The sequence below is a fragment of the Phaseolus vulgaris genome, chromosome 5, assembly GCF_000499845.2.
Source record: "Phaseolus vulgaris cultivar G19833 chromosome 5, P. vulgaris v2.0, whole genome shotgun sequence".
Classification (NCBI taxonomy): domain Eukaryota; kingdom Viridiplantae; phylum Streptophyta; class Magnoliopsida; order Fabales; family Fabaceae; genus Phaseolus; species Phaseolus vulgaris.
The window spans coordinates 40,717,776-40,745,561 of record NC_023755.2 but is presented as its reverse complement, the minus strand read 5'-3'; the positions used below and the strand labels follow the sequence as shown (position 1 = coordinate 40,745,561).

General features: G+C 33.7%; 5 protein-coding genes across 6 annotated transcripts; 2 read left to right on the top strand and 3 right to left on the bottom strand.

Moving 5' to 3' along the window:
• The first annotated feature begins 547 nt into the window (after positions 1-547).
• Positions 548-4,189, top strand: LOC137836091 (putative leucine-rich repeat receptor-like serine/threonine-protein kinase At2g24130). Of its 2 annotated transcripts, XM_068644924.1 has the most exons (3): positions 548-2,365; positions 2,471-3,280; positions 3,530-4,189. In XM_068644924.1, exons 1-3 carry the CDS (start codon positions 757-759, stop codon positions 3,946-3,948), a joined length of 2,838 nt encoding a protein of 945 aa, XP_068501025.1. In that variant the 5' UTR covers positions 548-756; the 3' UTR covers positions 3,949-4,189. The 2 variants fall into 2 exon arrangements, with proteins under 2 accessions (XP_068501025.1, XP_068501024.1); XM_068644923.1 differs by having other exon boundaries at positions 749-3,280; positions 3,530-4,064.
• Positions 4,190-5,481: 1,292 nt separating this feature from the next.
• Positions 5,482-8,641, bottom strand: LOC137836090 (shikimate O-hydroxycinnamoyltransferase-like). The gene is made up of 2 exons (XM_068644922.1): positions 8,128-8,641; positions 5,482-6,573 (listed from the first exon to the last, which is right to left on the bottom strand). Exons 1-2 carry the CDS (start codon positions 8,596-8,598, stop codon positions 5,674-5,676), a joined length of 1,371 nt encoding a protein of 456 aa, XP_068501023.1. The 5' UTR covers positions 8,599-8,641; the 3' UTR covers positions 5,482-5,673.
• Positions 8,642-11,886: 3,245 nt separating this feature from the next.
• LOC137836089 (magnesium transporter MRS2-1) lies at positions 11,887-16,191 on the bottom strand. The gene is made up of 6 exons (XM_068644921.1): positions 15,798-16,191; positions 14,570-15,179; positions 13,458-13,586; positions 13,023-13,355; positions 12,892-12,939; positions 11,887-12,346 (listed from the first exon to the last, which is right to left on the bottom strand). Exons 2-6 carry the CDS (start codon positions 15,158-15,160, stop codon positions 12,116-12,118), a joined length of 1,332 nt encoding a protein of 443 aa, XP_068501022.1. The 5' UTR covers positions 15,161-15,179; positions 15,798-16,191; the 3' UTR covers positions 11,887-12,115.
• Positions 16,192-18,664: 2,473 nt separating this feature from the next.
• On the top strand, positions 18,665-21,608 carry LOC137836087 (pentatricopeptide repeat-containing protein At1g80880, mitochondrial). The gene is made up of 2 exons (XM_068644919.1): positions 18,665-19,326; positions 19,746-21,608. Exons 1-2 carry the CDS (start codon positions 18,797-18,799, stop codon positions 20,758-20,760), a joined length of 1,545 nt encoding a protein of 514 aa, XP_068501020.1. The 5' UTR covers positions 18,665-18,796; the 3' UTR covers positions 20,761-21,608.
• Positions 21,609-22,632: 1,024 nt separating this feature from the next.
• LOC137836086 (putative receptor-like protein kinase At1g80870) lies at positions 22,633-26,097 on the bottom strand. The gene has a single exon (XM_068644918.1). The coding sequence runs from the start codon at positions 25,458-25,460 to the stop codon at positions 23,322-23,324; it is 2,139 nt and encodes a 712-aa protein (XP_068501019.1). The 5' UTR covers positions 25,461-26,097; the 3' UTR covers positions 22,633-23,321.
• Positions 26,098-27,786: the final 1,689 nt, after the last annotated feature.

Below are 27,786 nucleotides of genomic sequence, written 5' to 3'. Positions count from 1 at the left end.
TATTAGAAATTACATTGTTTAATTTAGCTGCTTATTATAATAATTGGATTCTTGAATGTGAGAAGTTTGTTGGTTTTATATAGAACATTTAGATTACACTAATAATTATTTGTTTGATAATAATCTATTACCGCTGCTCAAATTTTTTTTATCTAGATTGAGTAAATTTTAATTTTTCATTTTAGATTCATTAAAAAAATAAAATGTTATTTTACTTGACCATAGTCCAAGATAACATTGTTTCTTCTCTTAAATAAATACGAAAAAATGTGTATTTAAATATATAAATATATTCACTCTTAAAGAATGTGGGACTACATTTTAACTGTAGCGGAACATTATCCATAATTTTAAATGGGTAATTTGTTTGTTTAAAGTAGTGACATGAAAAAATTCCACTGAGACAGTGAACCCAAGCAATTGCTTTGACATCTTAAGATTGTCAACTTGGTTTGCATACGTTGGTATGTGACGTTTGTGACAATCGCATTGCTTTGCACAAAGAAAAAAAATCTGCTATTTCTTTTAATAATTTTGGAGTGTGTGTGTGAGTGCGCCACTGTTGGAAGCAGAAGCAAAGATTGCAAGCTGCTTTGGAAATGTCATGCGCAAAACAACATGCTTGAGTTGAGATCATGTCCATGTTGAGAATCTACTCAACTCAGTTGAGAATCTACTCATCTCCAATCATGGATTTTTCTTCTTCAAATCATCAGAGTTTTCCACCATGCCACCATTCCCACCTCGACAAACAACATGGTTTTCTCAGAAACCTTGTTCTTCCTTTTACTTGTAACATTTGGTCACTCCTTTCCAAGCCGCCACCACCCTTCTCATTCTTTACTCACCGATAGAGCTGCGCTTCTGGAATTCAGGAAAACAATCGTATCAGACCCTCTTTCCTCACTTGCAAACTGGGATGAAGCCGTTCCTGTATGCAACTTCACGGGTGTTCAATGTGACACGTCCCATAACCGTGTTACACGACTCATCCTATATGATAAACCTCTTCTGGGGCCTCTTTCACCTGTTCTTTCCAATCTCACTGGACTGCACAACCTTGAGATTGTTCGCACTCAATTATTTGGCACTATTTCTCCTGAATTTTCCAACCTCAGACGCATTCACTGCATCATTCTTGAGGGCAATAATTTGCATGGCTCAATACCACACTCCTTTTCCATGCTTTCCAAGCTCAACATTCTAGTGATCAAGGAAAATAACATATCAGGTTCGCTTCCTCCATCTCTCTTTTCTAACTGCACTCTGCTAAATGTTGTGGACTTCTCCAGCAACACATTAAGTGGTAAAATCCCTGAAGAGATTGGAAACTGCAAAATCCTGTGGAGTATCAGTTTATACAACAATCAATTTACTGGGCAGCTTCCTCTCTCGCTCACCAATCTATCGCTTCAACATTTAGATGTGGAGAACAATTATCTATCTGGCGAATTGCCTGCTAAGTTTGTAAGCAGTTGGCCATATCTTCTTTACCTTCATTTGTCATACAACAACATGGTAAGCCATGATAGCAACACCAATCTCGATCCATTTTTCACTGCTCTCAGAAACAACAGTAATCTAGAGGAGCTTGAATTGGCAGGAATGGACCTTGGGGGAAGGTTCACAGATACCTTCCCCAGCCAACTCACCAACCTAAGAACCCTGCTACTGCAGGAAAACCAAATTTTTGGATCAATTCCTTGCAGCTTAGCAAACCTTTCTAGTCTTTTCATTCTGAATTTAACATCCAATCTTCTAAATGGAACTATATCCTCAGATATATTCAGATTGCCAAGGTTGGAACAACTTTTCTTATCAGACAACCATTTCAAAATTCCAATTCCAGAAGCAATAGGCAAGTGTCTCAATCTGGGTCTATTGGATCTGTCACACAACCAATTCTCAGGTAGGATTCCAGACAGTTTGGGAAATTTGGTGAGACTAAATTCTTTGTTTCTCAACAATAACCTTCTCTCAGGAACAATACCCCCCACATTGGGACGGTGCACTAATCTATACAGGCTTGACTTGTCCCACAACAGATTAACAGGAAGCATCCCACTGAAATTGGCAGGCTTGCATGAGATCAGAATTTTCATAAATGTCTCCCATAACCACCTTGAAGGTGACCTGCCAATTGAGCTCAGCAAATTAGAGAAGGTTCAGGAGATAGATCTTTCCTCCAACTACCTCACTGGAAGCATCTTCCCTCAGATATCAGGATGCATTGCTGTTTCAATGATTAACTTTTCGAACAACTTTCTTCAAGGAGAGCTCCCTCAGTCCCTGGGCGATCTGAAGAACCTTGAATCTTTTGATGTTTCACGAAATCAGTTATCTGGATTGATACCAGCAAAAATTGGTAAAATTGAAACGCTTACTTTTCTCAACTTATCATTTAACAATCTGGAAGGAAAGATTCCATCTGGGGGTATCTTTAATTCAGTTTCAAACTTGTCATTCTTAGGGAATCCAAAACTTTGTGGGACAATTGCAGGCATATCCTTGTGCTATCAAAGGAGAAGATGGATTCATGCTCGTTTGTTATTGATTTTATTGATTTTGGTGATCTTCGTATCGACCTTGTTGTCAGTAATTTGCTGTGTAATTGGATGCAAGCGTCTTAAAGTAATCATCATCTCTCAGAGGACAGAGGCAAGCAAAAATTCAGCTAGAACAGATTTGATCAGTAACTTCCCAAGAATCTCGTATAAGGAACTGTCAGATGCCACTGGAGGATTTGACAATGAGAGACTTGTTGGATCAGGTAGTTATGGACATGTCTATAGAGGTGTTCTCTTGGAGGGGACACCAATAGCAGTGAAGGTGCTGCATTTGCAATCTGGAAATTCTACCAAGAGCTTCAACAGAGAATGCCAAGTTTTGAAGAGAATTAGACACAGAAATCTTATGAGGATTATTACAGCATGTAGCCTACCCGATTTCAAGGCTCTTGTTCTACCTTATATGGCCAATGGCAGCTTGGAGAGCATCCTCTATCCTTCTTCTGGATCATCACACTTGAGTATTGTCCAGCGGGTCAATATTTGCAGTGATATAGCTGAAGGGATGGCCTATTTGCATCATCATTCTCCTGTCAGAGTCATACACTGTGATCTAAAACCAAGCAATTGTCTTCTCAATGATGACATGACAGCTCTCGTCTCTGATTTTGGTGTTGCAAGGCTAATCATGAGTGCTGGAGGTGGGGCTATTGATAATATGGCCAACTCTAGTGCAAATTTGTTCTTTGGATCTATTGGATACATTGCACCAGGTAATGTGTATCTTGCAAAATTGCTGCCATAAGATGAAAAGCGTAAGAAGCAACATTAAACCAAGCAATTCAATTAGTCTAAATCAGTCACAATTTAACTCTAATGAAATATGTTACATCATGTTTTGGTGACAGTATTATCTCATACATATACTAGAAAGGTGACACTCTTGTTATGCATTTGATGCAAATATTTTGCACTAGTTCACGTAATAAGTCTTCAGTACTCTTCCATAATTTCTCATGCAGAATATGGATTTGGATCCAGTTCATCTATCAAAGGAGATGTCTATAGCTTTGGCATTCTAGTTCTTGAGATGGTGACTAGAAGAAGACCAATAGATGACATGTTTGTTGGAGGGTTAAGTCTGCAGAAATGGGTAAAGATTCATTTTCACGGAAGGGTAGAAAAAGTGGTAGATCCTGCTTTGGTGACAGCTTCAAGAGATGAATCCCAAGAGGTTAGAAAGACGTGGGAGGTTGCTATTTCAGAGTTAATCGAGTTGGGACTTCTCTGCACACAGGAGTCACCTTCGACAAGACCAACCATGCTTGATGCAGCAGATGACTTAGATCGTCTCAAGAGATACCTTAATGGGGACACTGCAGGAACTTTTGCCTCGTCTCTAGGAATTTCATCTTCCACTATAGCTGGTGGTGACTGGTGATTATACCTCTGGTCACAGATACTATTTATACCGTATCCGTGTCTGAACTTCTTAGGCTACAATTGACATTATTAAAACTTGCCAACAAATGAAGATTATGAAAAGATTCAGGTAGATTAGCACATATATGGAATTTTGAAATAGAAAAGGAACCACTAATCTTGAATAACTATATCTGGAATTGTAAGTGTGATCTGATATTATGAAAGTATTTGAGAAATGAAGTAAAGTTGAAGCGCATATATAATGGTTTGGTTATAGCAGCATATGATTAAGGAGAAAGAAAAAAGAATAGTGATAAGGTGTAAGCATTGAGTAGTGGGTGAGATAAAATGCATGTTGCTGTATTCTCACCCTTCATCATCATTCCACTTAGGCATTGCGAAAATTCAAGTTAAAGTAATGCAAATCAAAATACAGTATTCATTAATTAAGAAGGAAATTTCGCAGTTTATTAAGATACAATCCAATGCAACAAGTTCAAGAAATAAAAAAGCAGATTAGCTCGAATCCTATAATTTTACTTTCTTCGAAAAAACCTTTTTTAATTTATACATAGGATATTTTTAGTATATTTAAATTATTATTATTTTAGGAAATATTATGAAAACAAGTAATAGAACCTAAAATCTCAACATAAGAAAATAGAACCATATTAAACATGAAAAAGCATTGACAACCCGAAAAAATAAGTATAAAAATAATAATGTAAAACCCACCTTATTAATAAAAGAAGTAAAAATAAATAATATTTTATGTGAATGAAAATATGGATTCTAATGTGCGATAAAATATTTGTAATTAGGTTGTTAGGTATCGATAAATTGTAATAAACAAGAGCATCCTCATAGTATTTATTAGAGTTTTTTTTTATTATGATGGGTTATTTTTTTTGTTTTTTATCAAAATGGACTCCGTTTAAAAAAAATTACAAATTTAGTCAAGTCGTGTATGAATCATGGTTGAATTGAATGAATAAATACATAGAAGGTCATAGCTTGGCAGGTTTGCTTTGTCAGGTTTGGTTTGTATTTTCATAACACTCTTAGAATATTCATTTTGGATACACAATTATCCAATTTTTTGTTCCTTAAAACTAACATTCTTAAAAAATTATGTATCAAATTAATTTTTAATATTACATAACTTACTACCTAATGCATAAACAATAAAATTAAAAAAAAATAAAAAATTATGACGTGGAAGAAGTCGTGCCAAGTTGGCACGATTTCAGTATGACATGACAGAGTTGTGTCTAATTGAGACGATTTGTGCATACGAAGTCGTGTCGAATTGTCGCCTAAATTTGTAATTTTTTTTAAATATACCCCATTTTGATAAAAAAAAAAAAAAACTCATTATGCTAAAAGCCCTATTTATTACCACCTTACGTAAACTCTGCATCTTTTTCCACCATATTTCTTAGAACTGGTATCTGCAAGCAACTGCAGAGAACCATGGAATCGTAACTGAAGCACTAAGGATGAACATAGACGTATCGATCATGGCTCAAAAACAGAGAGGAAAAGGAGAAAACAGAAAAATCTTTTACCATACATACATGTGACATCAAATGTACACTTGTTTCGAAGTTCATTTGTATTAACGGATTATGACTCCTTGCCACTGTTATCAACATTCATACATTTATGGAAAAAAAAGCACTTAAATGAACTAAGAAGTAACACAACCTCAGAATCGCAGTGACCATATTGAACCGAGAGTTCAAAAGTCATAAAACAAATCCTGAAACACTTTCATTCGGTCAGGAGGAAGAGCGATTGCCACAGACATGGTGCCATCGTTCGTTGAGCTGGGAATAATGAAAGATAGCCCCTCGTATGCAATCCCACCAGGTCCCATGAAAACGGGTCTTCCCCAACCAAAGTCAGCATCATGAATTGGAAGCCTCACCCAGCTAGTGATGCCAAGGTTTGGGCACCTGAAAGTGTGTGATCCACGAACAAGCGCTTTCAGATCAGGCTGCACCTCTAGATAGTCAAGAGCTGACCTCAAATACTCGTTGTCCATTCTCATCAATGCATCGTGGATTCTGCTTGCAGCATACCATGTTGGTTTTGAGATGAGATCGCCAGCCACCGCTACAGGGGTGGTGGTGAAGATGACATTGCCGAAGTAACCAGGGGGCAGGGGAGGTTGCAGCCTTGACCTTCCATCAGTTGCAATATACAGTTTTGTTTCTTGTTCATCAGGTAGTTCTCTTGCCCTGCACACACTTCTCCATACATGACCAGCCAGCATCTCATAGGAGCTGTAGCTGATTGAGTTGCCATCTTCTCTGGACTTACCCTTGAGGGTGTTCAGTTGGTCACGGCTCAGTTTGAAAGTGGAGACGGCAACAGCACCGTCAGAGCCTGGTTTTGGTGGTTGCAGGGTGGTGGTGTTCATGGCTGGTGGAGGCCTGTATTCAATGTGATCAAAAACAGGACGAGGTGGATCCCGGGAACAGAGCAGTGTTCTGTCGATGAATGGAGGGAGGGAAATATCGAAGCCGCGAGCAAGATCTGACCATGCATTGATGAAGTGAAGACCAGAAGCTCCATCTGCTACATGGTGTTGCATACCAACACCCAGTGACACACCTCCACATTTGAAATATGTTACCTGTTCATACTCTGTTACTATTCTTTATCATCTTCTCAAATGTTTCAGAAACACTACAAACTTGTAAACGTTCAAAAACCAGAATCATACACACTAAAATGTATACACTTCACATACTATAATAAACTGATATTTTAATTATATTATATTTTTTTTAATTTAAAATATTATTATATTATTATATTATTATAATGGTTTTTTAAGCTTTTTGGGTGTTAAAAGAAATTTTTTCCAATATCGAATTGCAGGTGAGAGTGGTTGGAACGCTCTCAATTGATTGTATACTATTTAATGTTTTTCATAGAAAAAGAAAAAGTTAAGTATGGCCCAAATTCATGCTTCTCATGTGCATTCTCACTTTTCTTTATATATATTATCCCACGTATTTCTTCATTTATATATTTAAAAGACAGTATGTAAATTAATTAATATATTTATTTATAAGAAAATTATGTTAAAAGGCATAAAATATGTAAATACAAAGATATAATTAAAATTAATTTTCAAATGGACAAATAATAGAAGTGAAATTTTATTTTCAGTGTTAATGGATAAAAAAAATACAATAATGTTAGTATATTGGTTAAATAAAAAATGAAAAAGTTAAACAAATATTCCAAATTTACCATAGGCCGTGTTAAATGCATTGTAAGAGTAATAATCAACCATTTATTTTCATTTATCAATGGTGTGTTTAAGACAGTGCAAACCTAAATTATACATTATTCATGTACCCTCTTTTAATCCTTGTTCGGAAACTTCTAAACATTGTTTTTCCTCATAGAAATTAAGAAGAAGTGGAAAAATTATAACAATTCACGTAAATTTATGAACCATCAAGTTTAAATATTGTTTAAAACAAATTTAGGTAAATCAAGATGAGTGTTTCTGTCTAACAAGTTCGGATACGTCTCTTAAATAATGTGTCCGTCGTATTGATACCGACACGAAAATACAAATTGATGAAGTGTTTAATTCAAACAAATATTTGTTGTTTGAATATCTGACAATTCTAACACATTCTAATAGAATTTTAAAAAAATATATATTAATTTTCTAAAAATTCAAATTTATTGTATAAAATTTTATTATTGTAAAAACAAAGAATAATTTTTTTTGAGAAGAAACATCTTTCTATTAAAAAAATTGAAACATTATTTATTTATTCATTCATATAAACTTTTATTAACAATTTATATAATTTATAATTATATATTATATATATTCGTGTTCCCTTATCTTACATCTTAAAATTATATATATCTCTGTGTCCGTGTCATATCAAATGTAAAATTTATTTATATCTCTGTGTCCGTGTCATATCAGTGTAAAAATTATATATATCTCTGTGTCCGTGTATTATATCAGTGTAAAAATTATATATATCTCTGTGTCCATGTCATATCAGTGTGAATCTCGGATAGGTTTGTGTGTGCCAAAAAAAAAAGGCAAAACTCATGAATAAACTAAACCTAAATATCAACGTGAAGGCTGAATGAGAAAACAAAAGAAGTGTGGGAAAGGCACGTGTTAAGTGTGAATGAAACAACATACCTGTAGAACTAGGAGCGGATACGTTTCGATCCCGGCAGAATAATCCACGGCGGGGATGAGCTGCCGGAGCTCAAGGCTGGGTGAGAAGTCGCCGAAGTCGTCGATGGCGGCGGTGGTGTCAGCCTCGACGAAGAGCACTCCCTGACCGTCGCAGAAAATCTCGATGCGCCCGTCGTCGTCGCGGCGGAGGCGGGCGGCCATTGGGTAGAAAGGGACGAGGGCCTTGCTGAGTGCCGCCTTCATGACGGCGGTGTCGAAGAAATTGGAGGCTCCGCTTGGCCTATAGAAATAGACGCTGGGCGTGTGGAAGTTTGGCACCACCAAATCGACGTTGGAATTCCACAGCGGCCTCCGCGGCGTCTCCTCCGCCGGACGCACCATGGTGGATTGCTTGATGTTGATGATCATCTTTCTTCCCTCCAAATCACAATGATACGTTGTATTATGTGACTTGCTTTTTAAGGTTTCCATTTCAATGCAGTGATCGGTTGGGCCCACTTACTGCAACTACTTGGTTGTGGGTGATGTATTGTTATCATAATACTTTCTATTTTTTTTTATTGGAAACTGCTATTTTAATCAATGCAATTTTAAAATTGGTCCAATTTTGGTGCAGTTTGGTCCATTTCAGAAAAAGTTATGAGAAAAGTTTATTTAACATTAACAGTGAAATACATGCACCTAACATTATTTAAAATAATATAATAATATTTTAAACTACAAAATAAAATATTTATTTATTAGAGTGTGAAGTGTATGTATATACTATTTGTTAATATATTAGGATTCAAAATTATTTATCTTTTTAATTGTAATTATAATATGGTGCATTGTTAATAATATCAAATTATTATTTTTTTCATTCACTTTTCAACTCAAATATTATTGAAAAATGGTTTTTAAATTAGTTTTTATTATTGATAAATAAATTTTAAACTGATATCTAATTAGTTACCAAGGTTTTGACTACTATTTAGATTTTAAATTTGGTAGAAAAACTTTGGTAGCTAATTAGATATCAATTTAGAAATTATTTATCAATAATAGAAACTAATTTAAAAATTAATAATTTTTTAATTCTCTAGAATGATCTCGTCAATATAACAATTAATTATTTATGATCTCTAAAAGAAGTAGGATAGTTAATATATCGTTACCTGAGTAGTATCTCTCTTTTAATACCTATATGAATTGAATTGAAGACCAATTTGTAGTAACACATGCATGCTTATCTAACAAAAATAAATTAATGAATTTAACATTGAGTCAATAATTTTACTTTCCTTCTAAAAAACACCAAAATGTGTGTTTATTGGCACATGAACATCATCCAACAATAGAGTTGTTGGAAGGAACTCTAAGAAAGTGCATATATTTTGTAAGCATTTCCCTTAAGAGTTTATCAATGTGATGAGTGAATGAGGCAGTTTGCCAACTCAACTAAAAATGACATGTTGTTTTTTTATCCTTATGTTAGAAAAATAATACAATTTTTTTTAATAATCCCACACAACATTGAAAATAAGTTTTTTGGTAACTTGTAAAAGTTTTAGTGATGATAGAAAATGAATTGGAGAGGTGATAAATAAGAGTAGGGCATGCACCGATTTTTGGGTTTAACTTCAATTTATTGTGTGTAAGTTTTTTCAAACTACTTTCCCATCACTTTCTAGGTTGCTTCAACCAGCCACCTACTCAACCACAACAATTTATTGGTTAACTATTCGGCCCTTAAATGTCACTCTTATCACCAAAACTTATCCAAAAATATCACACATTCCCAAAAATTTATAAATCATATAAAATATTGTGCTATTAAAATAGTATTTTATATTTTTTAAAACTATAGTTTTGAAAATATGCTTTTAATATTTTACAAATATTATATATATGAGATCATTTATAATTGAGTGATAACATAGTGATTAAACAATTCATTTTTTTCTTATAAAAAATCCTTGAATTTGTGTAATTTAAAAATTAATTTTTAATTTTCATTATTTTAATTCTTTTCAATCCTACTCAACATATCATTCATAACACTTATTACTTTTTATTTAACCATTAATATTGATATATTATATTTTTCTTGAAACATAAAGAGGCATTTCCCACTAGTAACTATAAATAACATATATGCTACTTGGAATTGGAATAGTGATGTGGAGCTCATGAAATGGGGTTACTACTGGTTTGTATGATTTGATAAATTTTACTTGGATCATAGTTTTTAGCAGAATTTAGATTGTGTGATGAAAGTTCAAGACCCTTTTATTTATGTTGATTGTGATGGGAAATTTGAGAGGAGAATCTGAAGGTAGTGAAGTGCAGGAGTGTGATGATAAGACATTGAAGAGGCAATGAGAGGAAATAATGAGCCAGATGGGGACTTGTGGGAAGAATGGATATTCACCCTTACATACCAATTCAAATCTCCTCTTAGTACATTATTAACTACATAATCCAAGTTGTTGAAAAGTAATTTCCATCTTCACCTTAATTGTGTCCATAAACAATCAACTCATTTATTAGTAAAATTTATCCCTTTTCTCAATCCCATAATCATTATAATTGTATCAATAATGGATTTTCTATATACCATTTGTGTTGAAGATTGTAGATCTTCAACATAGTTTGGAGGTGGTTAAAATAGGTCAATAGTGAATGAGATAATAGATATCTAAAAAGGGTAATCTTTAAGGGGAGACAACATGGGTCAATCACTGTATTTGAGATATTGTTCGTTTTAAAAATCGGTGTTCCATCACGGTTTTATCCTTAAAAGGCGGTGGGTTGGAGGAGAAAGACATATATATATTATCTTTGGCATCGACTCCTAAAATATATTAGACTTACTGGGACAACCCGCAATTGATATATCGATAATGTCATTAAATTAAAAGAAATGTAAAATATAAAAACAAGAGTAAGACCAAAGACATAAAAGATAAATTATTTAAATTTATAGTTAAAGAGTTTTATTTTTATTCTTGTTTAACCTAGTAACATATATGTGCATTCTCAACAAAACATGTCATCTCTATAAATATCGTTTTCTAAAATATCCGTATTTTTTCTCTGTTCTATACATTTGATTTTTCTATTTTTAATCATAAGAAACTAGCTTTACACAAAAAGGATAACTACAACTAAAATAAGATGAGACAATTAACTTATGTAATGAATAGATAAGATAATTGCTAAAGAACAAGTTACCAACTTATCAAATCTCTAACTCCATGTCCTCTTTGCAAAAATGACATTGAAAAGGTAAGTGATAAGTCAATTCAAAGTTGGCACCACACTTGTTGCAATGAGAAGCAATAATGCACTCTTTCTTTTGTAAGTGGGAAGTTATCAAGCAAGATTATGTATGTCTCTTTTAATTGATGCAATCATGGATAGAAAAGAAATAATTCAATCTATAAAGAATATTATAGATTGAAGTGTAGGATTAACCAAAAAGAATATTATTAAAATTATTAATTATTGGTTTCATGTATAAAAAGAAGAATGATTAATTTTATTTTCTTCTTGTTTTCATGTTAGAAGAATCATAACTTTGCATACACTTTTATTTTGGAATAAAACTCGTCTGAGAACATTTATATTTAAGCTTAAAAGTTTGTGAGAAGTAAATAAAATGTGGAATCTGTAAGAAGATCAAGAAGACCCAGTGATGTCTACAAATTCATAGAGAAGAAACTCGTCCATAAAAACTGACCCGAAATATTTATGATAAACAGTGCAGCAAAGGTGTATGAGATAAAGTTTCCAGATGAATTTTGTATTCTAAGTATCAATTTTGTCCATAAATATAGACATTGCTGAATCAGATTGTCGTCATAAATAACCTAAAAACTGATACAAAATTGAATTGAAAGAATTGCTCTGTGTAGGCTTTCCTTTGAATTTTATGTTTGCGTACCAAACATGGAACATTAGTAGAGAGGACGCAATTATTTAATCTTCTTCATGGTGTAGCTTTCTATAGGGGCATGAGTCTTCTGTACTTGAAGAACCACACGAATGCAGAAAATATAAATGCTCCACAAATTCCTGTTATTATTAGGACCCACTGGAAAGCAGAAGGGACATTAAATAATGCAATTTCAAAATTCATCCCAAATATTCCTGCTACCACACCAAAGATGGCAACCACAAATGTTGCAGTTGTGAGTAAAAGCTCAAACTGGATAAGCTGATTCCGCACATTATCCTGTGAGAAAAAAAAATTGAGGTATTCATCAGAAAAAATGTCTTATAGTTTTTGTTCTTTTGGAGCCACACAACATGATAGTCAGAAATACTAAGAGAGTTTGTTTCAAGGTACATATTTATATCCCCAGAGTAATCACATTCCCCAATAATATCATCCCTAAAATATGATTCACATAACATGTTTCATTGGCACTTAGTAATTTCAGAAAATAGAATAGATTTATTTAACTAAAAAGGTGAAAAACTAAAATTGGAAAAAAAGTGAAAGAGTGAAGTGGAGATTGGTGGTTATTGAAGAAACTAATTTCTCTTCCCATGAAATGTAAGATACACAACTTTCACTGAGGCAATAAGAGGCCATTGTCCCATAAACCAACAATCTTAGAGCAACAAAATTCACAATACTCCGACCTCTCCCCACTGTGAGTTGTTTGTGTGAGCATGTTCAGTAATTTGCATTTGCATATGTATGATCAGACATAAGAAACACTACCAAAATATGATAAATAAAATTGACATAAACCCCAGGGAAAGAAAACAAACCAGTTGGATGTTTATGAAATCTTCTGTGTCATCAATGTATTCTTTCAACTGAAACAAAAACCAAGAAACAGTGGTTGATAAACAGTTATGAAAAAAGAATGAAAAGGGTGGGTGTATATAACAGTGTTTACCGATGTCAACTTGTTTAGAGTGCTGTCAATGACAACAAAGTATGCTTCCAGCAACATCTCAAGTTCCTCTATACTTTCTGTAGTACTTTCAGAACTTCGCATGCTCTCATGTCGACTCCTAGCAATACTGAAGCTCTTTTCAAGCTTCCGAGAATCAGGTGGTGATGAAACAGGAGAAACTGGGGCAGAAATGGATGCACCATCAACTGATTTATATCCAACCATAGACTGATCTCCATAAAATGACAACTCCATCCGTCTTTTCTTCTCAGTAAGATACATTTCAGCCATGTCACCATCATCGTCCATAAGCTGCTCTATTTCATCTCTAACCTGAATATATGCATTTGCAAAGCAAATACTAATAAGATACAGAAAATATGGTAACTGTTACTTCCAATAAAAAGGAAAGAAGAAAATATAACCCAGCATCACCTTCTGAACCCTCCTGGTCAGGGCAACAAGTCTGCTTTTTAATCGACGAACACGTTCCAAATTTAGTGTACTGATCTTTGATGTCAGTTCATCTAACAAGGGATAAGCTTCGATTTCTAACTCTGCTGCCTTTTTGTAAATGGCCATAACAGAATTGCAAATGTCACATTAATTTATCCAAACCAAATGAACAAGAATATCAAAGAAGAAAATATTCTACACAAGCACATGGATCAAGAATTCTTCTGTTTGAGTACAATATGAAAGAATTAGTTTTGAACATTAAGGCTATTATAGGACTTCTAATGCCGCCATATCATATAATTTATTCAATATAAATGAAGACCATGTGAAGAAAGTGTTGGCCACTGTTGCCTTCAATAACTTTCCATCATACCTCTCGACAATTATATAGGATCTATGGTTGTCCTCCATGGCATACAATAATATGCAAATCTCCATCGTATCTACTGCCAACTACTGTTTCCCACTTTTCACCATAATGAACCTAACATTAACATGTAGAAACTCCCGAAGAGATGCACAGTTTCATATTTAATTCCTATCTTTCTCTCTCTTTAGTTCTCACTCGTAAGTTTGAAACACCCAGACAACTTTACCACCAACAAAACCACATAAGCTACATGATACATCAAATTGAAATCATCCAATTACTGCACAGTCAAGTGATCCTCCTACATCTTTCTCAACAATAGGATAAAAAAACAACTAATGGATTAATGCAGTGGAGAAGGGAGGAAATTGCAATAACCAAATCTTTTAGTGCCAACAGGAAACAACATACTGGCTTTCTCTAAAAAAAATAATCCTACAGAACATTCAAAAGATTTTATAAACTGTTGCCACAAAAGGGCAGTTTGGCCTTAATCAGTAGGTAGGTACACATCAAAACAATAATTACCTATAAGTTCACTTAACCGTATACTTCCCCCATATGGCATAGATTAATATTGATAGAAAATCAATGCTATCATATAAAAATACTAGATCTCTGTTCAATAGCAACCAAAAAAAGAAATGAAGAACGAGTTAAATTAAAAAAATAAATCAGCACTTGTTAGTCTCTGACATAAACATGTACTTCTACTAACCTGAGAATCAAGAAATGTGCATGCCGCCTCCAGGGCAACTTCAAGAGCCCTGAACTCAAAAGGTAAATAATCAGGGGAAGAGTTGCTAAATACATTATCAAGACTCCTACTTCCTCTCCTTCGGTTCATGTCAGAACCATCTGACTGCCAAACCTCCCCTGCCCCAGTTGCTGTCAACCGTCGCTGTAGTTCCATTACATAATGCAATACATAACTATCAAGGGAATTCAAGAGAAGAACTTCATCTGCTGTAATGATACACCGTATCTGCTCCAGATTTACAACAATAGCTTTTTCCCTACCGAGGATTGTTGATGGGTAGACAAACAAAGGATCTAGTAGGCGAAGATCACGTGCAGGTAGATCACAACGTCTCATCATGGTAAACTTGTCTACTTCAATGGCTTGAGAGTTGCCAGCTGTATCAACACGAATCCATGATCGGAGACCTTGGCCTCGCTTCTTTAGCCCCAGAACATCAACCCCTTGGAAACCTTGCCTTCCAGAGGCAGATGGTCGATTGGCAATCTCTCTTACATTAAGAGCCGAAGCAGGTTTTGGTGGTAGCAGCCTCTCCTTGAGATCTGCCATTGTGAAGTTTCACTAATAACTGAAAAAACATATGAGATAAGAGCTTTAACCACCCATTGATTCCAACAATATTACACAAACAAATTATCACTCCTATGATAGACAGTATTGATCTATCTACCTAGACACACATCAATCTCTCAACATATTTGTGGCCCCAACAGATGAAGAATGCATCAATTAGGAATCTCCCACAATACATTCAATGACATCTTGGTCTGAACAAAAACTACAAGATAGGGGGAGGAAGAGGGTCATCCCCTAATTGACCCCTCACAAGTCGGCTTTGGCCACATCATAACTGCACAATGATCTTTACTAACTATCTCCTATATGCATCTCAAGGTGAAGTGATCAATCAAGTTACTAATACAAATACTATGCACTACACTACGATTATTAACTTACTCTATCAAAAGGAAATATCCAGGTTTCGGAAAAATAACAAGCCCAGGTACCTGATACTGTTGGAATAACGCATGCATATCATACCCCAAGCAAAGCATCCATGCTAATATATTTCATCCGATAATAAAAGACATACAAAAATTAAAAAAAAAAAATCACGCCTTTTTGAAGAAGAAGACAAAATCTTCACCCCACAAGGCATTCATAGACTTTATACTAAGATTCATACCTCCGACTTTACTTCAACAGAAATCGGATAATTGCCGAGATTTGCAACAAATCCAACAAGGTAATCTATCTCAAATTATGCGAGAAAACCGACCGTGAATGTCCTTTTACCGAAGAACTCGAAACAGAGGAAGGGGGAAAAGTAAGAAGATCAAAACCCTTGAAAGGGTTGGGGAAAATACATGAAATATATAGAAATTGTGATTGAATAGCGCCGAATTATGAAGAAAAAGAAAATAGTTGAGAGCGAAGTGTGCAGTGTTTGTGTGTGAAGTTCATCACACACTGCGCAGAAGAAGATAACAACAGGCCACAGAAACAGAAAATTCAAGTAATCTTGTGATAATAATTAATAAATCACTGATTAATTATTCTGAAGATAATTAACTGAATCTGCCAGAACATAAAAAAATGTTAATTGTGAATTTCACGTACCCAACCAATTTACGATGATCCATTATTGGTGAAAACAAACTTTAAAAGAGAAAGAGAAGAATAAAATAGTTTAATTTTAATATAAAAATTAGTTATCCACATTCATCTAATAAATCAGTAACAAATTGTGAATATAAATTTATAATTGAATTGGCAAAATAAAATCTGAACAATATATAAACAATTAAGTACATTCTTATTATTTTTCTCATTCGGTTATACCAGGTACCGAGTTCGTACATTAAAAAAAAACATGATGTTTTTAAGTATCCAATATAAAAAACACGTTTTTTTCTTGGTGAAATATAAAAAGGAATTTATAATTGCAAAATATTAAATTTTCAAATAATAATTTTATAAAGATTAAATAATTAAAAAAAATTAAATTTTTTTTTAATAATTTATACATATTTATTTTTAAAATTTTCATACTCTTTTAAGAAATCAATCGAATCAATACCAAAATTCTCCATTCAAATAGGAAGGATTTGATTAATGCTTTATAAGAATTAAAGTAATTGTATATAGGTTAAATTTTTTAACAATTTTTATATTATTAGTTCATCATAGACTCTTATCCTCATTTTTCTAACTTCAATTTTATAATTATTATACTTATTTTTACTTTAACAACTTCTTATTTTTAAAAGTCTCAAATAATTTAAAACTAAAATTAAAAATAATCTATATACATTATTCTTCTTACTTATATTTTAAGAACAAAATCACAAACCAATGATAAATCTTTATAATACTTATAAAATTGGATGAATTTGAAATTATTTTTATCTCTTAGTTCTTGTTTAAATAATATTTATATACATCTAAAATTTTTGCGTGATTTACAAGTTCAAGTCATTATCTTTCCTAAACAAATTCATTGAGGTTTTTTAGAAAAAATTATAATGAAAGTTTCTAAATTAAAAAAAAAATTCTACTGATCAGATTTAACTGAGTCACGTCACTTGATCTTAGTAACAACCGGTAGGTTAGAATTACATTAATTACTATAATTGTAATAAATAACAGTTAAGACAGTTATGAAAACTTGTTACGAGATATACATCCTATCAAATTTGAATGATATTTTGAAAAAATAGTTACTTATTTATTCAAGATATCAATATAAATAAGGTATTTACAATGAGTAATGTCTACTTTAATTAATTTTATTATACATTAATATAGAGTACTTACTTGATCGTTAGATAATCTTCTTTCAATTGAGTACTGAGAAGATTAGTACCGAAGAATTAAGAATAGTGAGTTTGAATACTCATCAAGAAAGAGTTTGAAGCATTACAATTCCTAAAACTTAAAGTGAAGTTGTTATATATACACCTTTATCTTTAATCTATAATAAAAATAACTTTAATATCTAATAATATGATATTATGGTTGTTGTGTTATATATTTGTTTTGAGGTGTCTTGTTATATTATCAGGAGTTGTTATTTCTTTTCAGAATATTACATTTAGAAATTATATTCCTATAAACAGATTTTGTTGATATTTAATCATTTAAAAAAAATAAAACTTATTTAAACAACAACTTTTATTTCCATGAAAATATTATATACCTACCCTTTTCATAAATGAGTTATTTTACAGAGATACTGAAAATATATTTTGATAACCATGTAAAAAAAAAAGTAGAATTGTTGGAATTAAAAAAGATCACGTAAAATAAACGCTCTCTAATAGTATTTCAAACAATAAAGCTTTAAAAAAAATATATATATAACAGTTCTTAAATGATTAAAATTAATAATTTTGAATTTAATTATTTAAAAAAAAACACTTCTAACATTTTTAAAATATAATTTTTTCTCTAAAAAAATTATTATAGTGTTGAAATAATTAAAATGAATAATTTGGAATTTAATTATTTAATGAAAGAAAAAGTATATTCTCACAGTGATAGAATCTTATAAAGGACAAGGTGCACTGACTGATTGAAAGGGATGTGTTGCATTGGATTCCTCATTATATCATTAGTTTTTAATTTTCATTAACATTTTTAATCTGTACTTATTTCAGTGGCTTCAAATTTTATAAACTTTACTCATCTTTTTTAAACTATATTTTTAACAATTTAACATAATAATAAAATTCTTAGTTTAATGGATACAAAATTTATATATATATTACCTTATTTAATAGTTTTTTTAGAGATATTTTTAATAGAATATACTTATTTTTATAAATTTTAAATTGTAATTATACAATAATATTTAGAAAAATACAAATTTTGTTTATGTAATAAAATTATGTACTTATGTCATTTTAATTTATGAATTAGCTTATCAATTAATTTATGCATAACTTTTCTAATCTAATAATTTAGAAAAGTTTTTTTGGGTTGAATATTTTTTTAAAAGACTTGAATTGAAAGTTTGCAATTTATTAAATACACAATTCAAAAAAATATATTAGGACTTACAAATTATTTAACCATAAATTTAATTGGTAAGTGTGTTTTTTAAGAACATGAACTTTTTTGGCATTCAATTGAAGTAAGGTTTGATGATAGCATAGGTTGTGAAGGTTGAGAGTTGAAGTTCCAATGGCTGCGTCTCTCCGGTTACGCTGCTACAATTCCTACTTCTCCGGCGGTTTTCATGGCATCGCAAAACGAAATTCCCAATGCACTGTGCCTGTAATCGGAATTGCAAGTAGGTGTAAATTTTTCTCTGAGGCATTACATCAAACAGTTTCATTACACTCTCGGTCTCAGAACGAGTACCATGCGCCTTTCGACTTCGACTTCAACTTGAATGACCCATCACTACCAAAGTTCCTGGAATTGCTAAAAAAGATTGCCCATTCGTCATCGCAAGCAGAGGGTCTCCACTTATCAAGTTTCCAAGCAAACAGGGATTTGATAGGTTCCGCTATTTGGGCATTGAGGGAGGAATGGAAACCTGCATTGCTTGCTTTTAAATGGAATTGCCATCATAACGACGAGAAAGTTTGCAACTTGATGATATGGGTCTCGGCAACTCATGGAAAGTTCTCCACTGCTTGGTGCATCATTCGAGATATGCATCTTTCCTCTCTCTCCACGCGTCAGGCTATGCTTATTATGATTGATAGGTAAGCTACTTCAAGATTCAAACTCCAAATAATTGTTACTCTAAATGGCCTTAGTTTTACAAATTTATCTTCATACATTTGGAATGTTAGTTGATAGCAAATAAAGTGTACAGCGTGTTCTCCTTCGATCTATTGTGGATATGACATTGCACTTGTGGCCATCTTAGGAATATTTGTCTGTGTATTGTTGTAGGACTTCTTACTTGCTTATGGCTGATGAGAATATCTACTGCGACGAATTCTTAGCGTTAGATTGTTGAGGCCAGTCTTGCATTGATTTTTTCTGATTCTTGACATGAGTAACCGTGATTGTTTTCTCGTGGATCATAAATTTTGTCGATTCTTGATAGTGTCATGTCAATTCTGTTGATAACAGATAATTTCAATCCTTTTTACTTATGGTATTTTGTTTCGATCAGATATGCATCTGTAAACAACACAGCCAAGGCTATTCAAACATTCAACTTTATGGACAAGTTCAGACTTACTCCTGATCAGGAAGCACTCCATGCACTTTTGGCTGCTCTTTGTAAGTATGGAAACGTTGAAGAGGCGGAAGAGTTTATGCTAGTGAATAAGAAGCTCTTCCCACTTGAGACTACGAGCTTTAACATTATTCTTAATGGATGGTGTAACATAACAAAGGATGTATATGAAGCAAAAAGAGTTTGGAGAGATATGTCAAAATACTGTATAACACCCAATGATACTTCATATAGCTACATGATTTCCTGCTTCTCAAAGGAAGGGAACCTCTTTGACTCTCTAAGACTCTATGATCAGATGAAGAAAAGGGGATGGACCCCTGGGATAGAGATATACAATTCATTGGTATATGTTTTAACTCGTGCCAATTGCTTGAAGGAAGCTCTTAGGACAATAGATAAGTTGAAAGAACAAGGTTTGCAGCCTGATTCATCCACCTTCAACTCCATGATACTCCCTCTTTGTGAAACTGGAAAACTAGCGGAGGCAAGGATAGTATTTAACACAATGGTAGAAGAGAATGTTAGTCCAACCACTGAAACCTTCCATGCATTTTTTGAGGGAACAGATTATCAAGGATCATTGGAATTTCTGAGTAGAATGAAAGATTCTGGTCTGGGTCCAAATAAGGATTCTTTTCTCATAATTCTGGCAAAATTCTTAAAGTTGAAGCAACCTGTAAATGCACTGAAAATTTGGACAGAAATGAAGGCATATGATGTGGTCCCTGGTTGTGTGCATTACAGAGTAATGGTTGAAGGGCTTGTAACTTGTAGGTGGTTCATAAAGGCCAGATATTTTTATGAGGATATGATTTCAAATGGATGTTCTGCAGATCCAAAGCTTAATAAGCTCTTGCAGAAAGAAGTACTAGTTAGTGGTGATAAAGGAAAACAGAATGTTAAAAAGGCTATTAGTAGTAAAAGTGTGAAATATTCTATAAAATGAATAGATGAAGTAGAAAAATTATTGAGATCGGTGAAGAAAGAGGACATTCTGTAACTTGTAACAGAGAAGCAGATGCTCCCCATATTTACCATTCCACATTCTACCACTGTGCATACCATATAAGCACTTACTGCTAGTATTGTTAACTATGGCAAGATATCTTGAGAAGTTCACTTTGGCATGTCATAGTCCTTACAGTTGATGCAGTTTGGCTGTGGCCCCTTGACCTCCTACCAAGTTTTGAGTTACAGGAGCAGCAGATGTACTGAGGACTTGGGAAAATATTGAGCACACCAATTTTATCTGATCATTAAGTAAAATGCTTGATGATTTTGGTTGCTGCTGCATGTTCCAAACCTCATACATCTTTGTTTTGATGGTCATGGTTCAGGATACAAAGTCATACAAAACTCATATTTTTGGTTGTCTTCCTGGTGTTCTCCATTGATTGTAAAAACGAGCCGAATAACATTTCAGTCCAACCAAAAATCTACATAAAAACAGCTCCTTATGCCAAAAACAATAACTAGTATGTTTTCTTACACTATATTTGAAGGGAAAATCAATTTATAATTAAAGAAGCAGAAGACCAGAAGACTGGACCATTGAATCGGTGCTTTCTACTTCAATCATCCTTAGTTATTCTTTGGTGAAGTTAGCATATCTGAGTGCCTTATAATTGTTTAGCCTTTTATACTTTTGTGTATGTTTAATGTTCTCTGTATCTTTATGTTGATCAATGCTTCAAAATATGAATATGGAAGGTTGATATTGTAACATCCAAAATTTATAATAGTAATAATTTCGACATTAATGCCAATTTCCCAAGTATCGTGAGGAGTTGCAAAGTTCTTGTTCTAACTTTTCCTTTTTCTTAATGCTAAATTTTGTAAGTGCCATGTGTCCAAGCTTATATCAATTACATTATCTTTTAGAGCATTTTAAATATAATTCTTTTCGTGAGGATCTTATTTTAAGATATAATGTCTTGGTTTTTTTTTCTTTGTCAGGTTCTTGAAAACAATCCTTTATGGTTGCTTGTAAATAAAAATTTATTTTTTTGTTTTTAATTAAAAATAAAGAATTGGTATTTTAATTTGAAACAAAATAAATATTTTTTAATTAAAAATACAGAATTAATATTTTAGTATGAAACTAAATTATTTAAGTGCAAAAAAAAAGTTACAAAAACATGAGTTGTTAAACCTTTTTATGATTAAAATTATACCAGATGTACTTAATATATGAGGTGATTACATGAATAACTTAAATTGTTTTTAACTGTGGTAGTGTGAGAAGACTACTGTGTGATGTAAGAAGGCAAGTTCAACTTTTTGAAATCTTCACTCACGTTTCCCTATTTATTCTTTTCAGAAAAAAGTAAAGTGCAGCAATTAAAAAAATTAAACACTAATCTTTAATAATACCTATATGAAGCAGTGATGATCTTTATCTTATATCTTATATTCTTAAAGGAATAAAGTTGGGATGAAAACTTTCCTCCTAAAATTAATATTATTGTTACAAATATAATTAAAATAAAATCAGTTAATTAATTAATAAACATAAAGTACAAATTAAAAGTGTAAAGAGATGCAAATGATGCAACATTGGTGTGTTAGTATATGCTTTTTCAGTGGTGTAGCTTATACACCAGAATGATATGATTACTTTTATGCATGTATTCAAGTATTGATAACAATCTCTGTTACTTGGTTTTGTCCTTATACACGAATTTTTGGGATTGCGTGGTGTTTGATATGGCTTTGTCCTCTTTAACAAACGTTCAGAATAAAGACAGCAAGATGATTGCATGTCGTGCAAAATCATGGAAAAGAAAATATTGTCAACGACATTATCACACATTCATACTTTTACTGAGGAATAGAACAAGCACAATGCAGAGTTAATCATGCTGTTTTAATAGTGACTCACTTTAGTCTCTGATTATGACTTCTATGGACCATCCTCAAACCACCAATAAATTATTATAAACATGCTGTACAATTAAAGCTTTGGTGGTTCTGCAACAACATTCAGAAGCTTGAATCGGATGAACTACTGCTTCTAATATATATCAAACAGGATATAATATACCTATTTTAACAAGAATACAAATCACTACAATAAATAGGTAAATGCTTTCTGAAGACGGAAAACAAATAAACAAATCAGTCCATCTTAGAAAAGCTAGTGAGTGACTTAGAATGCATTTGTGAAGAAGTCAAAGAACTCAGTCTCTCAAAAACAAATGCAACTAATAGATACCCTTTTGCTCTTATCTATTACAATGAAGAGTTAAGCTAATCAGTAACCATCCTATACACAGTTCAGCTGCAACCATGCACCATCAAGGGAGACAGTCAACATAGTGCTCTAATAAAGCCACCACTGAGAACAATCAGTGGAAATTGAGTCATCTGAAAGAACAAATTCAACATAAATCTAACAACTGGCGTGTATTCAGGCTCCAAATGCAAACATATCCACTGATTCATCCCGTAGAGCACTCAGCATACCTGATCTAACATGGTGAGCAGATGACTTATGAATCACAAAACCTATTCTGCAGTGCTCTTCTGTTTTCTCCTTGATTTGCCGTATAACTTGGAAGGTGGAGAAGGGGAGAGCTCAAATGGAAGTGGTGGAAGATCCATCTCCCTCTTCAAAATCTTAACAATATCCCCAATATCAAGCCTCAACTCAGGAATTTTCTGTAAGCAAGTGAGTGCCAAGTTGATACACAGGCTTGCTTGGTCCTTGTTGAAATCTTCTTTCAATCTCTCATCCACAAGTTCTAAAATGTTACCAGCTTGAGCCAAGTGTCTACACCAGCTTATTAGGTTAGCTTTCTCTAGCTTCATAGGTGATGCAAGAACATGTAACGGTCTCCTACCTGACACAATTACAAGAATCAAAACTCCAAAACTATAAATATCAGCTTTCTCCATCAAGAATCCACACCCTCCATATTCTGGTGCCACATAACAGAGTGTCCCCCTCATGCTAGTTGTGCTGCTGAGCTCGCGGCTGAAAAGATCTCCACTCCACATGTCACTACCAATGGAACGAGTACTTTTTTTCTTCCAGCCTCTTCTGAAGCTAAACTCCCCATTTTGATCACATTCATCCTCAACCTCCTCTCCAAACTTCTTACGTTTGCAAATATAAAACCTTCTACCCAAATCAAAATGGGGCACTTTCATGCCTTTCTTCCATTTAGTGTGAAGATTTTTCAGTTTATTTGTCTTCTTGCTTAATTCAGCGAGATGCTCTTCTCTCCACCACTCTTGCATCTTCCTGTGTTTCTTTTTGTGATTTTTCTTTCCCCTTGACTCTTTTTTCTCAATCCCATTTTCTGTAGTATTGTTTCCTATCCCAAACACCTGTGATTGAGGTGCAATTGCATCTTGATCTTTATCCTTTGGACTTGAAGTTTCTAACTCTACTTTCTCGTGAACATTGTTCTTACCATGATCCCAATCAGGGTTCGATGGACAAATCTGACTCCCAATCCACTCCATAACATAGTCTTTACTACATAACTCTCCACTTCCATCCTGTCTCCACCACCAGTCCTTTCCCCATTGTTTCCCATTTGCCTTCTCATCATCCACCAAAGGAGAAGCATTCACTGTTAACTCCTTACTATAATCAATGCTAGAAAGCTCATCATCACAAGGAAAAAACTTACCATTCCAATCATCTCTTTCCAAAGCTGAAATTTCCTTACCCTTTGCATTCACACTCCTGATTTCACTTTCACTGGAAATATTGGCATTATAATTCAAAGAACTCAAATTCAAAGCTTTAACTTTAAAGCAAGTCCTACTATTTTTAGATGAAGAAGAGGCTTGCAAAGCTAGAGCAAAATCTACTTCACTGACACTCTCAACTGGAGTACCAATAGCAGGAGTTTCTGCAGTCAAATTAGTCAGATTACCTGAAAGATCTTGGCTTTTCCATAGATCCTGGCTCCTCCCAAGGTCCTGGCTAAACAAGTCAACACCAAACTCACCCTCCACCTTAATCCTTGACAAGCCAAAATCGGAGATCTTTCCACGCCACTCTGAATCAAGCAGAACATTGCTTGGCTTTATATCACCATGGATCACTGGAGGATCACATCCAAGGTGCAAGAACTCCATAGCTCTAGCAACATCCAATATTATACAAAACCTGCTCTCCCAACTCAAACTCGAACCCTCATCTCCAAAGAGAGACTCCTGCAAGCTTCTGTTGGGCATGTACTCATACACCAACAGTCTTTTGTTCTTTTCCACACAGTAACCCAAAAGGGTCACCAAGAATGGTGACCTTAACCCTCCAAGAATCTGCAGTTCGTTTTGAAACTCTCTCTCTGACTGCAAAGACAATGCGTCCAGGCGCTTGATGGCAATAAACTTGCCGTCTTTAAGTACGCCTCTGAAAACAGTGCCAGAGCCGCCTTTGCCAATTACATTGGCAGTGTCAAAGCCATTGGTGGCTTGCTTTAAATCTTTGTATGAGAATCTTTGGAGCTTCAAGGGAGCACTTGCATCAAAGGGGATGGTCTTAGCCCTGTGAACTAGAGAAAGCCACAGATGGTAGAGGAAGTAGAGTATTGAGCAGAAAATCACAACACAAGCTGAAATGGTGAGTGCTAGGAAGAGGGCCTTGGTTTTGGTGGGACTTGTGGGAGGGAAGGGTCTTGAAGGCATGGCGTGTTGTGTGGACGAGTGAATGCTGATAACAGAAACCAGTGATGAAGAAAAAGTGAGTTAAGAGTAATAGGGAGATGGGCATTCTGGTTTTTCCTTTCCTTCTCTTTGAGTTATCAAAGGGTATCCAAAGTGGATTGCTTTACGATTAGATAATCATCAGAGGAGGAGCTGTCTTCTACTATTCTTAACTCTCTTTTGTTTTTCTCGTTTTCCTTGATTTATGCTATCGTTTCTATGCACTCATTTATTCAAATGATATGAGTTTAGCGATTGGGAAATGAGGATTAGAAAAAAGGAAGAGATGGAGGGGACCCAAGGTGCTTTTGACTAAAGAGAAAGTTTTGCGGCAAAGTCTTTGGATCACTTACGTGAAGACCAGCGAGAGACAAGGAAAAGGAAAGGGATGCAAATACTACTCGGAGTGTGATAATGTTGGTGGGAAATGTACATTATTCTTATTATTATGCATTGCATTACAGATGTTAATTGGTTTGAAAACGTGAACATTATTTTATGCGCAGTTATTTTGTCTCATAGGCCATCATCACTAGGCCACGTGCACTGCTTAGAATCTAGAGATACTACTCTTTTTAATTCTTTCTTGTTCAGTAATTTTTTAGCAGAACCATATCTTGTCTTCAATCATTCTTTACATTGCAGCTCCACTCCAATGTCGTACTAAAATACAGCATCATATCTATACAACTTTCATTAAGTAATCCTTTTTATTCGGGTCATGGTTGAAGATAGATATTATGCTACACATGTAGATATAAAGATAACGTGATTTTCTGTAAAAAATTATTTGAAGTATAAGTTTACTGTAAAAAGAATTTAAAACTCTATTATCTATTAAGCAACTGTGTTATTTATAGTTAAAGTAAATTAGGATGTGCAGAAAAAATATACGTCCAACAAATAAAGGTAAAGTAAATTCTCTAGCTTTACTTTTGCTCAGTTTATTTTCAACACAGTCATGAAACCTTTGGTCGAGTTGATCGTTGTTCATATCAGACCAAGTTGTGGCAGAAAAGGGGTGAAATAACTCAGAACTTGGAATATCTTAGAATAAAGAAACTCTTGTTCTTCCTTCTCTTTGCATGCTATAGCAGACCTATGATTGACCTTTAATCGTCGACCCTTTGCTTTCTGCTTTCTACTTTCTACTTTTTTGGATATCAATTTCATTAGGACGCAAACAGCTCACAAACTCACGTTTTGTTATTGATCCAAACCCAATGTAAGAAACAAAATTAAAGGGTAATATATGTATGTTAGAGTGGTGTTCACATCAGTCCAAAGGGTCATCTGCAATTGCACTTGCAATAAACATCATAGTCATGTGTGTGTTACTTTAGTTCCCCACAGTCCCACTTCCAAACCCAGAAAAGGGAAGTGCACATAGACATAATTAGCTGTCTTAAGAGAATAACAGGTGGAATGTTGCTCTTCTTAATGCACTGCACGCAAACATAGTTAACTTTTTGTGTGCTTCAGCAGTTAGGGAGCAAAAGAACATGGGTGCTGGTACAACGCGTGGGACCTCTTTCAACTCCATTCCACCAATACCATATCTCTTGTTTGCTTCAATTTCTCTCAATTATCTCATTCTTTTATTTTGAATAAATCATATGTCACCCTAATATTCCTCTGCAGTTCAAGCACATTAATTATTGTTGAAGAAGACCAAACACCGCATACCGTTTTCTTTCTAAACTTAGGTTGTTTGTGTTGAGGATGTTTTTCATTTTTTCAGAAGTTTGTACAGAAAATAGCAAAAACTACTTTTTATGGTCTTATGTTTTCACTTTTTCATTTATAAACTTCAAAAAACAGGAAATGAGTACAAAATTTCTGTGTTTTATATATCACTATATATACACATCATCAAATGATTGTGTTACTTCATTAGCCTAGGCTTTGGTAGATGCTGATAAAAAAAAAAGGCTTTGGTGGATGCTTTGGGTGCTGCTTTCATTATTAGTTAATGTTTCCCTTTCATCTGCTCTGCACCTAAAATTGATTTTAAATTTTCGAAGTACGACCAATTTTCAACATGTTCATACCTATTTTATCCGCAGGTAGAAAACGACCTGCAACCATAAGTTATTTTATATGATAAAACATGCTTCAAACTGAAAGTGAAACTTTTAAGTGCATCGCTGCTATACTTTCCACTTAAGATACTTTAATAATAGAGATGATATTGAACAATGGGTTAATCAGAGAGGAATACTGTACTTGAGGGTGTAGACAAAATATAATTTTAAAATTGTGTCTCAACAGAATTCATCACGATAACCATAAAATGTAATCATTAATG